Below are 15,374 nucleotides of genomic sequence, written 5' to 3' on the forward strand. Positions count from 1 at the left end.
CTGCTCCCAAGTGCCGTGCTTAACCCTCCTTCTCAAAATGGACAATCTTCTTATCCTTTCACCTAACCTTTTCTTTCAACAATTGAGGAATTAATTGTGATCAATTAGTAAGAAGCGTTAAGATGATATGGACATGATTCGTATGAAAAGATCAACATCGGTGGCTAACCCCACCAGCGTCACCACCAACAGACAAAGACAAAACGGAAACCCATGTAGTTAAAGCAAACGTTACATCCGTTCTCAATGGAATGAGTTATTAACTGAATGATGGGAACCATGCAAATCTAAGGATTTCCATTGATTGCAACATGATATAATTTTTTTTGTTTTTTTTTTTCATTAAAATGAATTTGTTTTAAAAAATGATAAGTTAAATAACTGATTTTTAAAAAGTTTTATGCTTAACCTTATTAAATACTATTTAGATTTAAATTAAATTAATATTTATTTAGATTTAAGATTAAAAAAAACAAAAAAACAAAAAAAACAAAAAACAAAAAACAAAAAACAAAAAAACCAAACACTGCCTGACTTGTTAAAGTTTTCAACCTCTGACTGCTTAATTCAATAATTGATTATGGATGCATGCATGCATGTGATTAAGTTGAATTTGAATCTCAAAAAATAAGTTGAAGTTGATCTTTGTGAGCCTGAGTCTATACAAATAATGGTTCTTGCTTAGACGCTTCTTATAGGAGTAACGGTCACGCAATAGTTAGTTCGCATTCAGCTCGTTTTGAGGAAATAAATAGTCAACCGTGTATGCGGAGGTGGTGAAATTCGGCGAGGTCATCAGGATGGCAACGGGCGGGTTCGGGATGGGTCGCCCCCATCCCAACCCCGCCCCGTTTATTCGAAACAATTCCTATCCCCGTCCCATTTAAAAAATTAAACTGGACGGGGTGGGGCGGGCGGGGCGGGTGCCCGTTTAACTTTTTTTTAAAATTTTAATTTTTCCTTTTTAAAAAAAATTACTTTTAAAATTTTTAACTATATTAAAATAAATATATTTTATAAATAATTAAATTATTATATTTTTTATAACTTATTTTATTAAAAATATTTTATTATTATCTATATATTAAAAATAGTAAAATAAAAATTAAATTAAATTAATTTTAAAATTTAAATTTAATTTAAATTTATATATAATCGGAGCGGGACGGGGTGGGGCAATACTCGAACCCGCCCCAAGTTTTTAAAAAAATTTTCAAACCCGTCCCTAGCCCGTTTATTAAAATTAAACCCCGTCCCATCAGGGGCGAGGTGGGGCGGGTACCCGAAAAGACCCGCCCCATTGCCATCCCTAGAGGTCACAACACGTAATATGGATCAATAATGTTATGAATTGGATTTATAATGGGTCCCAAATTAACATATATAGAATCGCTTTTCATCTACACTGCCGACCAAGACAAGGTGTAACGCTTACCAATTTACAAAACAGAACATGGCTACGATGAAGGCATCTTATATGTGCCCAACTTTTTGGTAATGGCCACCTAACCAGCTGCTAGCTAGAAAAGCTGTTTTAGCTACCTGCCATTTTGGACCTACTGTGGTATCAAGCTTAGCTGGCTTGCATGCAATTCTCTCCTTGATGGCATGGTTAGCACCATACAATGGTCCTTAAGACATCAATCAGTGTCAACTAGAAGGAAATTTCCTTTTAGAAACATCTTCAATGTTTAGCATTGAGTCGAACATTTTACCCAACTTTCTGATGGTTGGATATACCTTAGGCTAGCAGACTATGAACAAGAGGTGATTATCTAGACCTCTTCCTGCGTGTGCTAAACGAGATAATGATGTTAATGATATCTAAGTACACCCAATTGATCTACCAATTAAATATAGTATGAAAGACATCAACATCAAACTAGGTTTTGGGAAATAGTAGCAAAATCATGGGTTCACTATTAATTGTCTTAAGTAACACGAAAACAAGTAAAACAAATAATAAGGGTTTGTTAACTAATATTTATGAAAATAATTTTTAATAGTTATTGATGGAAAATAGTTTTCTTAGCTAATCTTGGTAATTAAAGGTACTACATAATTATTTATGAGTCAAAGTTTTCAAAGTGTTCTACATATATTTTATCAATATTTCTCGAATTAGTCTATAAAAAACATGTGAAAAATATTTTAAATTTATTCTAAAATAACACGTTTAATTAATTTCATGGTCAATTCTCAAAGTCAAACTTGTACTTTGAATGAGAAAATTCAAGAGAATCTAAGCAAATTTCACAATTGTTAGCTAGCATTCTTCAGGCATTTGGTTTATTTAAATTTTGGTAAGTGATCAAATATCATAATTCTAGTGGTCCTGCTCATTGAAGTGGTCCCGGAAGAACATTTAAAACCAATTCACATTCAAATCACTTCCTCTTATATTGACACGTGGCGAGCAAGTATTGTATCTCAAGGAAATCATCTGGACTATATTAAGAATCATATATGAAAGAAATACGGGAAAAGTTCGAGGAAATTACAAAGGAGGGAAACCAGTTGTTAGGTGCCCACAGAATGAACGCGTCTATACCTAATCTGGTGTATGCATTCATGCTGAAGATGACAGCAGCCATCAAAGTTGCTGTCCAGATTTCACCGGTTCTAGTTTTGGTTCTCTCCAGCCTCTATAAATACCCTTAAGAATTCATTCCATTCATGTCAAAGAGAAGATAAGTCCTGCTATTAGAAATAGTAAGAAAATTGAAGTAGTTGTGTTTAGTACAAGAGAAGAGACTTTTATTCCGAAGAAGATGTGGCTGATGATGAAGGTTTTCCTCTTGCAAATTTTAGCATTTCTTCTTTTTGGTGGTGGCCTCCATTGCAAAGCTTCAACCCGTCGGCATACTTTTGTGGTAAATACTATATATGCATGATTCTGGCCTTAATGCCACCTTGTGATAATATTTAGGGACCAGTATGGCTCTCATTTTCCACTGTATGGCAGCCATAGGTCTTCGGGTACCCTTGTGTCATTGAGTCGTTCATGCATGCTATCAATTTCTGATTGGTTATACACTTGTATGAATGGATCGATGCAACAATTTGTACATGTAATTTTTCTTTCTGGTATGAGGATGCATGGTTAACTTTTAATTGATTGCAGGTGAGGGAAGCTTCATATACAAGGCTTTGTAGCACCAAGAACATCTTAACAGTAAATGGACAATTTCCGGGACCAACTATATATGCTAAGAAAGGAGAGACGATCATTGTCGACGTTTATAACAGGGGAAAACAAAACGTCACCATTCATTGGTAGGTCATGTGCATGTCTCGGAGAAAGATAGCGGCAACATGCCTGCATGGCATACATTCTTTTATTTCTAAGAGGAGACTGCAATATATTGATTTGCAAAGTCAAATTTAAAACAATGCTTTAGGGTTATTTGCTTCAGTTCATTGCTACATGCCATCTTTAGTGAATCTAAAAATTAGTACTAGTGTTAACATATAGTTATTATTTTGCAGGCATGGGGTGAAGATGCCTAGATATCCATGGACAGATGGTCCTGAGTATATCACACAATGTCCAATTCCCCCAGGATCAAAGTTTAGCCAGAAGATCATCCTTTCCTCTGAGGAAGGGACTCTATGGTGGCATGCTCATAGTGATTGGACCCGAGCCACTGTTCATGGAGCTATAATTGTCTATCCCAAGAATGGAACCAAGTATCCTTTTCCTAAACCTAATGCAGAAGTTCCTATCATATTAGGTACAAGTGTCATTACTTTAAAGGTTAATTTACATATTATGAATTAACAAGCAAAGCGAAATCTAAAATTATTGGAGTTATTGAAATGCAGGAGAATGGTGGAAGAGTGACGTGAATGCAGTTCTAGAGGAGATGCTTGCAACCGGAGCTGACCCCAATGTCTCTAATTCTTACTTAATAAATGGACAACCTGGGGATCTACATCCATGCTCAAAATCAAGTACAGAGTTTAACTTGTCATTTGAAAATTGTACACGATTTCATTTTCCTGTATGGTAACCAAATTACTTTAATTTTCTTATTAACACCAACATATTTGAAGCTTAATGCTAAGAAAGAGGAACATAACTATGAAGATGGTAGAGCCATGATTTAACACATAAGAAAAGGCTGGTCCAACTATAATTATTATGGAGCCAAGTTTGCACCCTTGATCAATCAATCACTTTATAATTGGTGGATCCTCACGGAACCATTTTCTTTTTCCTTTGGCTAGCTAGTCATAAGTATATAACTTTCCCTTTCTAATTTCAGGCACATTCAAGTTAATGGTGAATCATGGAAAGACCTATCTACTTCGCATAATCAATGCTGCCTTGCAAGACATTCTCTTCTTTTCCATTGCCAAGCATAAAATGACAGTGGTTGGAACAGATGGTAGCTACACCAAGCCATTGACACGAGATTATATCACAATATCACCTGGCCAAACCTTCGATGTCTTACTAGAAGCTAACCAACGCCCGGGTCACTATTACATGGCGGCTGAAGTTTATTCCAGTGCCCATGGAGTCAAGTATGATAACACAACCACCACAGCTATTGTACAGTACAGGGGATACTACACTCCAACTTCACCTCCCTCTTTGCCTCATCTTCCTGAGCACAATGACACAAATGCGTCGGTTCACTTCACGGGCAGCCTCCGAAGCTTAGCGGATGCAGAACATCCTTGCAATGTCCCATTAAACATAGGCACTAAATTGATTTACACTATTTCTATGAACACGTTCCCATGCGCCAATAATTCGTGTTTAGGGCCCAATAAGTCACGGCTCGCTACAAGTATAAACAATATAAGCTTCCAATCCCCGACAATCGACATACTACAAGCCTACTATTATAACATCAGTGGTGTATATGGAGATAAATTTCCTAGCCATCCACCACTGGTGTTTGATTTTACAGCTGAGTATCCTCCATTAAAGTATGAGACGCCGAGAAAAGGAACAGAAGTAAGGGTGCTCGAGTATAACTCCACAGTGGAGATTGTTTTTCAAGGGACAAACTTGGTTGCAGGGACAGACCATCCCATGCATCTCCATGGATATAGTTTTTATGTTGTTGGATGGGGATTTGGGAATTTCGATAAAAATAGGGACCCTTTGCGCTATAATCTGGTGGATCCTCCCCTTCAGAATACCATCGCTGTTCCTAAGAATGGTTGGACTGCAATCAGATTCAAGGCATCCAACCCTGGTATGTTGCAAGCACTCATGTTGTCTATTACACACACAAAAAACAAAACCCTCCAAACTGCCACCTTGCATATCAAGGAAATAATTTTTCTTAATATTACAATATGTTAGATTTAATATTGGTATATTTTCTCTATTGTAGGAGTGTGGTTCATGCACTGCCATTTAGAGCGCCATCTGAGTTGGGGCATGGACACTGCGTTCATAGTGAAAAATGGTAAACACCCAGAAGCTCAAATGCTGCCTCCGCCATCCGACATGCCACCATGTTGAAGCTGCAAAGAATTAACATGCCAAAGATTTCATTGAATATTTGTATTATTGAGCTTTCATTATTTATTTTTTGTTCAAATAAATTGTTAGTAAGTTAGTATTCCTCTTCAATTAAAAAAACAAGAATAATGTAAAGTTGTAGAATATTGTGTCTGGGATTATTAATTTGTCAATTTCTTGGATTGTTAAAGTGAATAAAGATTGTGGACTTTACAATAATCTTTGAGATATGCTATGGTGGAATTTGCCTTGGAAGTCTTGGATTATGAAAAAGTGAAATTGATGTTGTGTTCCTGTTTCATCCTTAATTAATTTCAATATCTGATTATTGCCGTGTCCACAATAAGTGGATCTTGATTCGACAACTTTTAGCCATTCCAATTTTATTCAACATGTAAAACCCTCCATTTCCACGCGGAAAGAACTCCAAGTCTATTTCTTAGTGGTTTAATTACTTTTTAAACCCCATTTTTTTTTTTATTAAAGTAAACCCTTTCCTGTTTTCTTAAATTAAAATAATTAGTAAAAACAAATAACCGGTTTTTTGCAAATTAAATTGATTCAAATACTTCATATTTTCATATGTTATTTTATATTTATTTATTTATTTTAAATAACAGCGGGATAGGACTTGATCATTTGAATTTTGGTTTTGAGAAAAGCCATTGAGCATCTAACTAAGCTGCTACAATTGACCGAACTGTCCAAGTCCAAGTCAATAAAGTTGGGAGTTAGGAAAGTTGTTCAGTCATGAGTGGTATGTCAAAAAAGATTTTAGTAATTAAACTTTCGTTTCAAGGACTTGGATTCCAGCTGGGATTCCAGCTGAGATTCCGATGCCATTGAATTAAGAAATAAATTAATAATTATTCATTCACCATTGTCTCATTTTCTCCCGGGCTGGAGTAGACCAAGAAGTTCACGACCATGTTACGAGCGAACAAAGGTGGAGAGACTACCATCTTTATAAACACTCAAAAATAATTATAAAGAATTAAATCCCAAAAAATAAATAACCATAAATGAAATTTCATGAATTAAAAAATAAATTAAGAATGCTTTTGTGGGATCTCCCCATCCATCTGGTATCAATTCCTTCCTCTTCTAGTCCACAGACACTACCATTATAAATTATTCAAAAAAAAAAAAAAACTCACTTAGTATTTAAATGTAAAATAAAAAATTGTTTTGATACTATGTTTAACTTTACAAAAGGTATTTTTTTTTTAAGGATTATTAGCAAGTACTTGTTTAGAAATTATTTTTAAGTGATTTTTTGGATTTTTAAAAGTAATTTTCAAATACTGAAATTTCATTTGATTGACTTTTAAAAGTTAAAAAATAAAAAATAAGCTTAATAATTTTTTTATATATATTTAATTATTTAAAATAAAAAAGCTTATAACTTTAAAAAAAAAAAAAGTTTCGTATAAAAGTCATAAAATTATTATTTCTTACAAAAATATATTTTGAATGTTTAATAAAACTTTTATAACATCAACATTGCTCACTAAAAATTATTATTTTAATTTCAATTTCAATTTTCAGCTAAAGCAAAAAATATGAAGTTATCCAAAATTTAACCTTACCATCGACCTAATTAATTTTTATAAGAAAGTGTTTTTTTTAAATATAGAAGGGCTTTTATTTATTTATTTTTAAATCATTCTCCAATGAAATTTATAAAAAAGAAAAAAGAAAAAGTTCGCTCCCATACTAGAAAGAAATTCGAATTTTAAAACGTGGATTCCAATATAATTATGTGACATTTACAAATTCCCTCTTAAAAATTCTAAACAACTCATCTAACTTTAGAAGCCTTCTTAATTAATGCACAATCAATTACATATGTGACCATTCTCTTTTGCAATAGTTGTTTGGATTATTCTTGTAAAATCTCTTTTGTTGTGTATAAGTCATGCAGTCAATCCACTTGAAGCACTGTACTGAGAAGGTGCTTGAGATAAGCCTTTATATCGAGCTAATAAGCAATTCCATCAACTTCAACCTTGGTTACTTTCATTTCCCCCCCAAATCTTCAATTCGCATTGTTTGAAAGATGAGCGTAACCAACCTTGGATAATAGTTCTTAGGCAACCCCACTAGTAATTGTCTCAAATTATATTGGAAAAGGGTCTCCACAAACTATTTGTAAACCTCCTATTTTATTAGTTCTTACTACTTGAATTACTCTATTTTGGTAGTGATGCGAAACTATATAGATCAAACCAATTCAAGTCTTTGGCTTATGGAAGCTTCAACCTAGCTTGCTTACCAAAAGTGGACTGCCAAATAAACCCAAATAGTAGAGTAGGGCAAATATAATAGCGGAGTGTGGTGAAGAATCTTGGGATTTTGTGATTCAAGCCATGCTCATTCAAAGCCAACTTGGCTGCGCTATAGTTTGGTGTTGAAGGCCTATAGCCCCACTCCTATGGATTTATTACAAATTAAGAGTTGCTTACGGCATAAGCATTATCTACAAGTGAGATTCCCCACCCCGGTAATAAAAACCTAAAATTGCTTTAAAATTGAGGCTAGTTTGTACCCGGTCAAGTTTTGACTGCAAGATATAATTTTTGGCTCATATCCACGTGAAATTCATGTTATTAGAACAAAACTTCAAACTTTGACTTTTAAATATAGTTGATCTTTCAAGCGTAACTTTCTTTGTGTATTCATATGATACAACATAATTTCATTTTTATTATAATAAAATAAAATTATATCCTATTTCAAGTTGCACGTGGTTTCAATTCAATTTAATAAAAATAAAATTAGATCAAAATTATCTATCTTATAAACTTTGAGTTAGAAAATTTTAAATTTTGTGTTGACAATTTTATGCAAAAAATTTCATATCTTTTCAAAGCATACTTTGGAAACACCTATTTTTACCATTTGTTCATTTATTTTTTTAATTAATTATTATTAGAGTTTGGTGATCTAAACTTTATTTTATTGAACTTGAAAAGTTTACAGATATATATGATTAAACTATAATTAAAAGATTTTTTTAAGGTCTATAATAATAGAGGAGAGATCAAACTGATAAGATTATGATGATGTATATATATATAATAATGATGTATAACTGACATCCCTCCTCTCTTATACCAATCTTTTAATATAATTGATTTTCTTTTTTTCTATCCATGATTTTTATGATATGATTCTTTTCGTATAAGGTTTTTCACATATAAATATGTGTTATTATTTTTTGAATTTTCGTTTTATTGCAGGGATTTGTCAAATATCCCCGAGGTCAAATGAATAAAAAGCGGAGTTGATTGCCCCAAAAAAGGCGATGGATCGTGATGATTAATCCTCCTCACATGCACTGAAATGCATAGGAGAAAGCAGCCATAAATGCAGGTGATCAGTGAAGAAGGCGGAATCTAATTATCTAATAGCATTCACTAGAAGTGTTTTTAATTTTTTTTTTAATATTTAAAATCCTTTTTATATATATAGTGATGTTAAAAAGTATTTTTATTCTTACTTATATATCAAATATAAAAATTTTAAAATATAAAAAATATTAAAAATACTTTTTAAAATCATTATCAAACATATTCTTACAAATTTTTATCTTATAAATATTAAAAATACGTTTAATAGTGATTATAAAAAATATTTTTAATATTTTTAATTCTAAAAATTTTTAACTTTTAAATATTAAAAACATTAAATATATTTTCTAAAATTATTATCAAATATTAAAAATGTGTTTGATAGTGATTTTATAAAGTATTTATATTATATTTAATAATTGAAAGATAAAAAAATTAGGCATTAAAAAGGTTAAAATATTTCTTAAAATTATTATAAAAAAACACACTCTAAAAGTATATTTATAGTAATTTTATGAAGTGTTTTTAATATTTTTATATTTAAAAAATAAAAAAATTTAAGAGTTAAAAAAATTAAAAACACTTCCAAAACTCACACTCAAAAAACTAGAAACACTTCTATAATAACTGGCGGAGGGGTTGTAGCTCCCTTTCAACGCTTATGCGCGCTAACCAAGAAATCAGCCTCCACCGACCATATATTTTGGTGGCCGAGGAATGATTAATACGCACATCAACACATTTATCATGTATAAATGTCAAACTTGTCGTTGAGTTCTGATGACCATCATAAAGAATCTGGGGAAATTAGAAAAACTGAGAAAATCTGTTCCTAGGAGATTGGGGAAGAGTGAGAAATAATGGGGTTGGAAAACATTGGTCATCTCTGCTCAGGCTTTTTAGGTGCAGGGCTCCTGTTTTTTATCGGTGGGATGACTCTTTGCATGGCTCAAGGGAACATCCATTACTACGAATTTGTTGTGAGTACTTCCTAATAGGTTTAATAAACACTGAAATGTAAAGCAGTAGTGATTTTATTGTTTTCTGTCATGTATTGTAGCTGAAGGAGAGCAATTTTACAAGGCGGTGCAGTACGAAAAGCATATTGACAGTAAACGGAAGTTTCCCAGGGCCAGTGATTCGAGTTCACAAAGGGGATACAGTCTTCGTAAATGTTCACAATCGTGGATACTATGGTGCCACCATCCACTGGTAATGTCTCTCCCCCTCAATCTTACTGGCTTGGTGAGGACGAAAAACCCAGCGGCGGAGCTAGCTAGGCCCAGGGGGATAGGTGCCTCCCTTGAAAATGTTATATAAAAAAAAACTCTCCTTCATAAGTCTACTAAAGTTTATGTCTACTAAAGTTGCCCTCCGATGTAAAGTGCTGGCTCCACCATCTGAAAGACTTGATTTCATCTCAAACACCACGTTAGTTTCTTCTTCTTACACGTACCAGAAACGTTTATTTAAGTTATTGATTTTTTTTTCCCTTTCTTCCATGCACCGTTATAAATTCTCCATTATGGTACTTATTTGTTTATACCTTTCTTTCATTCAAGCCCAAAAAATAAGACAAATATTTTACTTAATTCATTGTTTAAAGTTAACCATTCAAAAGTATAAGTCAAATGAGATGGGATTATGGACTATATATACTAAATACTGATAAATTTTCATATGTTAGAAATGTACTCTCGATCGATAACTTAAGCCCTATTAGTTATGGAATGAGAAAAAATATTATGAGGTATCAAGTTAAATAACAAAACTTTAATAAAATAAATCATTTTATTAGGATTTATTTTATAATATATATTAGGGTTTAAATAAAATTAATTTTATAAGCATTAAATAAAATAAATAAATATTTATAAAATCTATTTAGTATTCATATTGATCATATATTTTTTAAAAAAAAAAATTTCAGGTAAAATTATTTTCTTTTAAAGGCAAACTTATGTCTATTTAAATAAAAGCTTCTATATAAAAGGAGAACATCTTATAAGAATAATAAAAAAAAAAAATTGTAGATTTACTTTATATCATTAAAAATCACTTCAAGAAAGTTTAAATTTTAAGGTAGTAATTTTTTTATATCTCAATTTTAAAAAAAAAAAATTTTAAAAATCATTACTTTTCAACTAGCTATTTCCTATTTTAAAAGTAGAAAATAGGAAATTTATCAAAACATACTCTTAAATTTTTTATTTAAATTTTTTAAAAATTCTTTAATAAAAGAATATTTTCACTTTTGAAATTTGAAGGGGACATGTGCTCCCCTGAGCCTATGATGGCTCCGTAACTGGATTATGGTAACAGATCCATGCAATCCACAAAGCAGAAAATTTTCCATTTTGCAATCCAAGAATCTGATCAAACTAACCTTCCATATAGAATGCAGGAGACAACCTATGGATAAAAATTGTATGCCACGTACAAAATCACAGAACATTAATAAATTATATGCTCACAGGCATGGAGTAAAGCAACCAAGGTGACGTTTACTACCGAAGAAGGAACCCTTTGGTGGCATGCCCATAGTGAATGGACTCGAGCCACAGTCCATGGTGCCATCGTCGTCTTACCAGCTGCGGGAACCGTCTATCCCTTTCCTAAGCCTGATGAAGAAGAAGTCATCGTCCTTGGTATGTCTCATAATTTTTTTATACATTTAGTCCAAGAATTTTATGGTTGAAAAGTCATAGTTTCATTCAAAGGTCGAATTTGACCACCCTGCAAGTGCACGGTCTTAGTAGCCATTGACCTTTTCTAATATTATATTAAATTATCAGCTTATTTAAAAATTTTAATTTATAAAAAATAAATTATTAATATTTATCATGTCACACCCCAAGACCCACTCCAAGGGTGTGACGGTTAATTTACACCTCAAACCCGAAGACTTAAAGTATAACCCGACCCAAACAATTATATTGTAATTGGAAGTTACCAATTACTAAATACCCGTTCAGAGTAGCAGAACAAAATCTAAAATCCTCAAAATTCAATTTCAAAACTAAGACATCCACTATCCAAAATCCATTGTCCAAATATTTGCAAACTTAAACAATTCAAGTACTAGAACAAATTTCAAAATCTCCAAAACTCAACTTTGATGTAATATAAAATTTGAAGGATCAAAATCCAAATAACTTCCAAATACTAAAGAATCCAAATGAACATAACTAACAGTTAAACAAAATCCAATATAAAATTCTAAGTCAAATCCTAATGATGATCATTCCTCAGCCTAGCCATCACTCCTTACTCGAACTACGAGTACCTGAAAAATTTTCAACAATTGGGAATGAGCTCACAGCCCAATAAGGAATATTAATGCAGTTCATTGATCAAATATTTCCATTTCAAATAGGAGATATCATTTTTTTTTTCTCATCAAATATCAAAGTTTCAAAAATACCAATACATTCAAATTTCAACCAACCATTTTCATATCAAATTCAAACACTTTCACATAAGATTCAATCAAATCCATTCAAGTTTCATTACTCTGATTATCAAATATCAAATGCCCAGTTAGGTGGGACTTTTCAAATGGGTGGCTAGCCTCAAATTGTTCCTCGTGGACGGAACCAAACACTACTAGTACTAGTAACCTCTAACCAAACCCCTAGAGGCTGGGGTCCAAATCAATTACATTCCCACCATGAAATGTGAATGTCAACTATTATATCCCGTTGACAGGGCCGAATAGTCAACTATTATATCCCGTTGACAAGGGTCAAATAAACCAGAGTGATGTTTTTGTTCAAGTATTCAAATTTACACAACATAATATCTTCATATTTTGTGTCATAAATAAAACAAAATATTCCAACATAATATTTAGTGCAAAACAGTTTGATCCATGCATGGTAACAAAATATCATTTTCTTTTCCACAATTCAAAATAACATATAAAATAATTTAATTTTATAAATATTGCATTAACTTCCCTTACCTCAAATTATGCAAAGACCTTGAAAGCTTGGGAGAAAAATAATTCTGGAAAAATCTACTATTCTCCTAATATAACAAAAGAGAAATAATTATTACTATTTATCTATAATTTAACTAATCCATTCCTTATTTAAATAAAATTAATAAATTCTCAATTTGTTTCTAATAACACATTACTAATTTAATTAAATTACAATTTTATTTCATTATAAAATTCTATATATATATATATATATATATATATATATATATATTGCTAAATCTCTCATTCTATTTATTACAAAAAGACCATTATTACTATTACCTTATTTATTAATCTAAAACTAAATAACATTATTTTTTTTAATTATCCAATTCAATAGCTAGCCACCCAACCATTACTCATATCGGGTACACATAAAAAAGCAAGTGTTTTTTTTTTTTTTTGACTAATGATGATTCATTATATATATATATATATATAAAAGCCTCCATAGCATTGTCACGCCCCACTTGTTTTTTTTTTTTTTTTTTTTTTCCTTCCTTCTAGTGTGCACACGCATCTTTTGTTTTTTTTTTCCTATTCTTTGTTCCAATACTGTGCACACACGTTCTCTTCTTATTTATTTTTTTTCTTTTTATTAATTTTTTCTAATCCCTTTCACCACAAATAACAATATATTTATTTACTTTTTTTTTTAATATAATTAACCCTAATATAAAATCGAAACCTTTCAAGGAACTTTTTTTTTTTTTCATCTAATAAAACTTAAGATCTCCCAAATACCAACAATAAATCAAAATCTTAAAATTTTTTATTATTTTGATTTTAAAACAAATTAAAAATAAAATAAACTAACCCTAATCTAGATTTGGGTTTTCCAAAAGATATCTAATGTGTTTGAAATTAATCAATGAATCTAAAATATTAAACTAGGGGTTAAAATCTTACCTATAGAGATCTGTTCTTCAACCCTGAAATCTGACTCCAACTTACGTTCTCTGAAATTCTGCGAACAGGAACTCTATTCAGAAAAGAACAGGAAGAAATAGAATTTCTAATTTATACCTGGGGTATTTATTCATAAAATTACACTTTTACCCCTCTTCCACTTTATTAAATTAATTAAATTAACTAATTGAATTATTATTAATAATTTCCTAAATTACCCTTAAAAAAAATATACTTGGGCGTTACATATCACGTTGAATAATAGAAAATGTTTACCTTGGTTTGGTATTGAATTAGCAGCATGTTGGTATAAGAGAGATCTGAGGCAGATGGTGGAGCAGGCCATTGAAACCGGTGAGGATACACCCAGGTCAGATGCTTACACCTTCAACGGCCAACCAGGAGATTTATGTCCCTGCTCTAATGGTATTCAAATTTATATATATCACAAAATATTCACATAGCAATTGAAAAGATGAGTCTTAATTTTTCTGATTATTTGTCTGTACAATTATTAAACTTAAGGGAAGAAAACGTCTGCAACAAATTCTTACACGGCGAACCAGACTCTTGGCCACTATTACATGGCTGCTAGACAATCTTCCAACACTAAACCTGATATATTATACTTTGACCACGCCAATGCAACAGAAATCCTCCAGTACAGAGGCAACTACACTCCTCCATCTTCTCCTTTCTTTCCATCATCCACCCTTCCTTCTTACAAGGACTTCATCGCGGCCTCCAACTTCACCACCCGGTTTAGAAGCTTGGCCAGCTTAGAACACCCCAAAAATGTGCCGCAAAATGCGACTACACGAATGTTTATAGCAGTTTCAATGGGGGAGTTTCTTGGTCCCAATAGTTCGTGTAACGGGATAAATGGGAATGGGAGCAAGTTGGCCTCAAGCATGAACAACATAAGTTGGGTTAACCCCCCTATTGATGTGTTAATGGCCTACTACAGGTACGTAGATATATTCTGTTTGTTGTGAAGGATGGTGTTATCAGGAATTTGATTAAACCGTAATGCAGGAATATTGGTGGAATTTATGAAGCTGATTTCCAAAACGATCCGCCTAGTTCTTATAACTACACAGGGCAGGATCTGCCGATTAATACTGCATTGCCAATGAAGGTGAAGGTTTTGGAATATAATGAAACAGTGGAGATAGTGTTCCAAGGGACTAATGTCTTGGATGATTCTGAGGCTCATCCAATGCATCTTCATGGGCATAGCTTCTACGTTATCGGAACCGGAATTGGAAATTTCGATGAAGAGACTGACCCAAAAGGGTACAATTTGGTTGATCCACCTCTAGTGAACACTGTGGAAGTTCCTCAGGAGGATCCATACCAGAGTCTACATCTCAGTTTAGTTTAGAAATGAAGAGTGATGTTGCTGTTCCCTCACCACCACGAGCACCATCACAGTATTCTATTGTTAAAGATGGGCCTAAAAGAGATATTAAACCTCCACAGAGGTATGATGAGGCTGATTTGGTAGCTTATGCCTTAAATGTGGCTAAAGATATTGATTCCAGTGTAGAACCTTCTACCTACTTTGAGGTAATTAATTGTGATGATTCTAGTAGATGGATGATTGCCATGTAGGAGAAGATGGAGTCACTTCATAAGAATG

The 15,374-nt window shown here is 32.4% G+C and overlaps 1 protein-coding gene and 1 pseudogene across 1 annotated transcript; both read left to right on the plus strand.

The window, feature by feature from the left end:
- The first annotated feature begins 2,496 nt into the window (after nucleotides 1–2,496).
- On the plus strand, nucleotides 2,497–5,704 carry LOC100254477 (laccase-14). Its single transcript, XM_002264358.3, has 6 exons — nucleotides 2,497–2,873; nucleotides 3,125–3,276; nucleotides 3,490–3,734; nucleotides 3,826–3,954; nucleotides 4,269–5,213; nucleotides 5,355–5,704. Exons 1-6 carry the CDS (start codon nucleotides 2,772–2,774, stop codon nucleotides 5,483–5,485), a joined length of 1,704 nt encoding a protein of 567 aa, XP_002264394.3. The 5' UTR covers nucleotides 2,497–2,771; the 3' UTR covers nucleotides 5,486–5,704.
- A 3,994-nt stretch (nucleotides 5,705–9,698) lies between these two features.
- LOC104877434 (laccase-14-like) lies at nucleotides 9,699–15,116 on the plus strand (annotated as a pseudogene).
- The last annotated feature ends 258 nt before the right edge of the window (nucleotides 15,117–15,374 follow it).

This window comes from Vitis vinifera, chromosome 18 (assembly GCF_030704535.1).
Source record: "Vitis vinifera cultivar Pinot Noir 40024 chromosome 18, ASM3070453v1".
NCBI classification, from domain to species: Eukaryota; Viridiplantae; Streptophyta; class Magnoliopsida; order Vitales; family Vitaceae; genus Vitis; species Vitis vinifera.

Bases quoted from the DNA above. Each gene is read 5' to 3' on its own strand.
- LOC100254477 (XM_002264358.3), top strand. From the start codon at position 2,772: ATGTGGCTGATGATGAAGGTTTTCCTCTTGCAAATTTTAGCATTTCTT. The intron at 2,874-3,124 runs GTAAATACTATA...AATTGATTGCAG, and splicing joins CCCGTCGGCATACTTTTGTG to GTGAGGGAAGCTTCATATAC. The intron at 3,735-3,825 runs GTACAAGTGTCA...ATTGAAATGCAG, and splicing joins AGAAGTTCCTATCATATTAG to GAGAATGGTGGAAGAGTGAC.